The 3,473-nt window shown below is 45.2% G+C and overlaps 1 protein-coding gene across 1 annotated transcript; it reads left to right on the top strand.

The window, feature by feature from the left end:
• The first annotated feature begins 779 nt into the window (after positions 1–779).
• Positions 780–2,642, top strand: LOC136535223 (vacuolar protein sorting-associated protein 32 homolog 2-like). Its single transcript, XM_066527530.1, has 4 exons — positions 780–863; positions 1,397–1,496; positions 2,359–2,444; positions 2,523–2,642. The coding sequence occupies exons 1-4, from the start codon at positions 780–782 to the stop codon at positions 2,640–2,642; spliced, it is 390 nt and encodes a 129-aa protein (XP_066383627.1).
• The last annotated feature ends 831 nt before the right edge of the window (positions 2,643–3,473 follow it).

The following is a 3,473-nucleotide window of genomic DNA, read 5'->3' as shown; positions in this document are numbered from 1 at the left end:
GGTTGTCTTTCCTTTTTGCTACTGGGATGTTTGACTGAGGCTGCCTTCCCTTAGGCTGTGTTCGGTTGACATGGATTCGTGCCCTGGAATCATTCCAGCCAGGATTGCTTGTGTAATTTATATAGAAAGTGCTCACCAGAATTGATTCCTACCCAGAATCAGTCCTAAACGAACGAGCCCTTGCTGGAGTGCGAAGAACACAGGTCGTTCCTTTGCAAGTACGCTGGTACAAGGAAATGGATCCTACATCGCCTTGTCATTTTCGGAATCAAATCACCCGACATCGGCCGTGTCGACGTCTCCCTGCAGTCGATGCATCCGGGCCGTTCGCTGCCATCGAAGAAGGACCAGCTCAAGCAGGGACGGACGGGGCAGTCAAGCGGCCCATCTAAGCCCACAGCACGGACGAGGCCCCAACTCCCCAAGCGTGTGCGCAACCCCCACCCACCGACGACTGGGCCGGCCGTCGCTGGCGCCCTACTCCGCCACCTTCGCCGGCGACGAGCACCACCAGGTATGCCTTCCCCTTGGTCTTCCCTTCCTGCTGTGCGAAGCCGTGCGCCCAAACCTTAACGTAATCCGTAGGGACGCCCTCTCCTTGGTCTTCCCTTCCCTTCCTGCTGTGCGGAACCGTGCTCCCAAACCCTAACATACTACTATTTGTATTCGGATCTGAATCTAGTTACAAGTGTATGTGCACGTATTATGCCTGCTAACTTCGATTGCTTGGCAAAAATTATCGCAGGTGTTGTTGAGTTTCTGTTGCGAGTGTTGTAGCCATGTCCATGTTCAGTAGGATCTTCGGGAAGCCCAAGGAGCAGGCCAACTCCAATGCTTTGGCCACTCTGGACAAGTTAAATGAGGTGACCTTTCTGTCTTCTTTATTTATTTCCTGGCGTATGATTACCTTGTGTTACTTCCATTAAGGTGTTCTTCTTTATTGATGTTTTCTTATTTTGGCTGCCTAAATATAATCGCGACCTCAGAGTACCCTTCATTTTTGCACTGGACTGTTATTATAAGGTTTAACCAAAATATAACATCACTTGTTGCCTTATCATGCATGTGCATGACAAAATTCCAACCTTCTACTTTAGTCTCTTGGAACTCTCACATGTTGTTGAATTCATCTCAACTTATGGGATGCTTAAGTTCTTCCCATGGCATAAGCTCCATCTATTTATGATCAATACCTTTATAGTCTGATCATTCTTTGATTTTTCCATATTTGCTCCTCAAGTTCTAACAATTTACCTAGGGTCAGTATCGTTAACTCTTTGTATATCTTTAGCCAACTATTGAACTATGCTTTTGTTATAGCTTCCAACTTGGCACATGTAATGTCTATGCCATAGTAAATTAGAAAGTTATAAAAGCTCACTTTATTTATATTCAGACACTTGATATGCTGGAGAAGAAAGAAAAGGTGCTGGAGAAAAAAGCAGCCGCGGAGCTTGAGAGAGCCAAGGAGTTCTCAAAAGCAAAGAATAAAAGAGGTATGGTAAACCACAATAGTGCAGTTTGAAATGTGTGCTTGTGCTCTGGCGGTACGATTGGAGATGACATGATTTTTGTAAAGTAATCTGAATTTCCTCGTTGCACATGCTGCACTCCAAGCTTATCCATCATATTCGTGTATTTGTGCATACAAATTTCTTTGGTGCATGGTGCATTCGATCAACAAAGATGTGGGTATTTCTTTTGACGCATTTATTACGCTTATCATTTTTAGCGTTGTGTCACCATATTGACATAGTATTTTATCAAAATGAATTTAGGCTTATCCATCATATTTGTGTATATAAATTTCTTTGGTGCATGGTGCATTGGTTCAACAATTATGCGGGTATTTCCTTTGACACAGTTATTGTGCTTATAATAATTGTTAGTATTGCGTCACAATGTTTACATAGTATTTTATCAAAATGAATTTAGGCTTATCCATCATATTTGTGTATATAAATTTCTTTGGTGCATGGTGCATTGGATCAACAATTATGCGGGTATTTCCTTTGGCACAATTATTGTGTTAATTGTTAGTATCGTGTCACAATGTTGACATAGTATTTTATCAAAATGAATTTAGGTTTGTATGCACCTGCAATGTAATAGATTCACATAGAATGCAAATTCCATGGTCTATTATTTGTGGAGCAATTTTCAACATCTTTTACCTGAAGACCTCATGACCATGCATTATTAGCTAAATACAGCTTATGTTCACTTTATTTTTCCTCTTTTTGGCTTCCATGTAAATTAATGTTGATCATACTTAAATGCTACCAACTTCCTTTCTTATGCAATGGAGACTGGATTTATTAGAAACTTGTGCTAATACAAATAAACTTCCTCAAACAGCGGCTATCCAATCCTTGAAGAGGAAAAAACTTTATGAGCAACAAATTGAGCAGCTTGGAAATTTTCAGTTGAGAATCCATGATCAGGTATATTTTCACTCAAACATTGAGCTTTTTGTTTACTGTACGTTATGTGTGTTAACTGTATAACCCATTTTTATACAGATGATCATGTTAGAAGCAGCTAAAGCTACAACAGAGACTGTTGATGCATTGAGAACTGGAGCTGCAGCTATGAAAGCAATGCAAAAAGCGACGTTAGTATTAATATTGAGTCCATTTTGATGGATAAGTCTCTGTGCTGCTTTGTGGGGCTGTTGGCTGTACTGCTGCCACAAGGAGGGGACTGCTGTTGCTGCCAAGTGCCAAGGACAGCACAGCACCCTTGACTAGCATCTTAGCATCTAGGACTAGCATCTAGGACAGCATCTTAGAGGACAGCATATTAGGACAGCATATTAGCATCTTAGACTAGCATCTTGGTATATGCTTGGCTGCCTAGCAGCTATAAATATGTAACCCCAACCCCTTAGGTTGGTATGGCATTTGTGTGAGCTTGTGTGAGAAATAGACAAAAAATTGCCCCAACTCCTAGTGTCATCCTCTCTCGATGAGAGTAAGAATTCTCCTACTACCAAGAGTGAGAATTCAGCGACTAACAACTGGTATCGGAGCCGTATTATCCTGTAGCCTGAGCATCTCTTGCTCATCTTCTCTCCCAGCCCCACAACAGCCCCATCTGTTGGCAGCAGCAGCTCCTCCGGCCGCTCCTGTTCACTCCTCTCCCAGCTCGTCTGAAGCAACCTTCTCCCCACGCAGCAGCCCCCCGGTAGCGCGTCATGTCCGCAGGGCAGTCTCAGCGCTCGGTCGCCTCGAGCACGCGGCGTCGGCAGGAGGCCGAACTTGCCGCGGCAGAGGAACGCGAGCGAGCGGCGGCAGAGACCGCTGCGGCGGCGGCAAGGGCGTCGAGGCTAGCAGCGGCGGAGCTGGCAGCAGCCAGAGCGGAGGCGGAAGCAGCGGCGGCGGCGAATGCAGCGCGTGCGGCGGCGGCGGAGGTCGAGGCTCTGCGCGGCAGCATCGGCAGCTCCATTTCCGCTGACGACACCGCCGACGCGG

The sequence above is a fragment of the Miscanthus floridulus genome, unplaced genomic scaffold, assembly GCF_019320115.1.
Source record: "Miscanthus floridulus cultivar M001 unplaced genomic scaffold, ASM1932011v1 os_2617_1_2, whole genome shotgun sequence".
NCBI classification, from domain to species: Eukaryota; Viridiplantae; Streptophyta; class Magnoliopsida; order Poales; family Poaceae; genus Miscanthus; species Miscanthus floridulus.
The sequence above is the reverse complement of the archived record's forward strand: the minus strand, read 5'-3'. Positions and strand labels throughout refer to the sequence as shown.

Bases quoted from the DNA above. Each gene is read 5' to 3' on its own strand.
- LOC136535223 (XM_066527530.1), top strand. From the start codon at position 780: ATGTCCATGTTCAGTAGGATCTTCGGGAAGCCCAAGGAGCAGGCCAAC. The intron at 864-1,396 runs GTGACCTTTCTG...ATTTATATTCAG, and splicing joins CTCTGGACAAGTTAAATGAG to ACACTTGATATGCTGGAGAA. The intron at 1,497-2,358 runs GTATGGTAAACC...TTCCTCAAACAG, and splicing joins AAAAGCAAAGAATAAAAGAG to CGGCTATCCAATCCTTGAAG.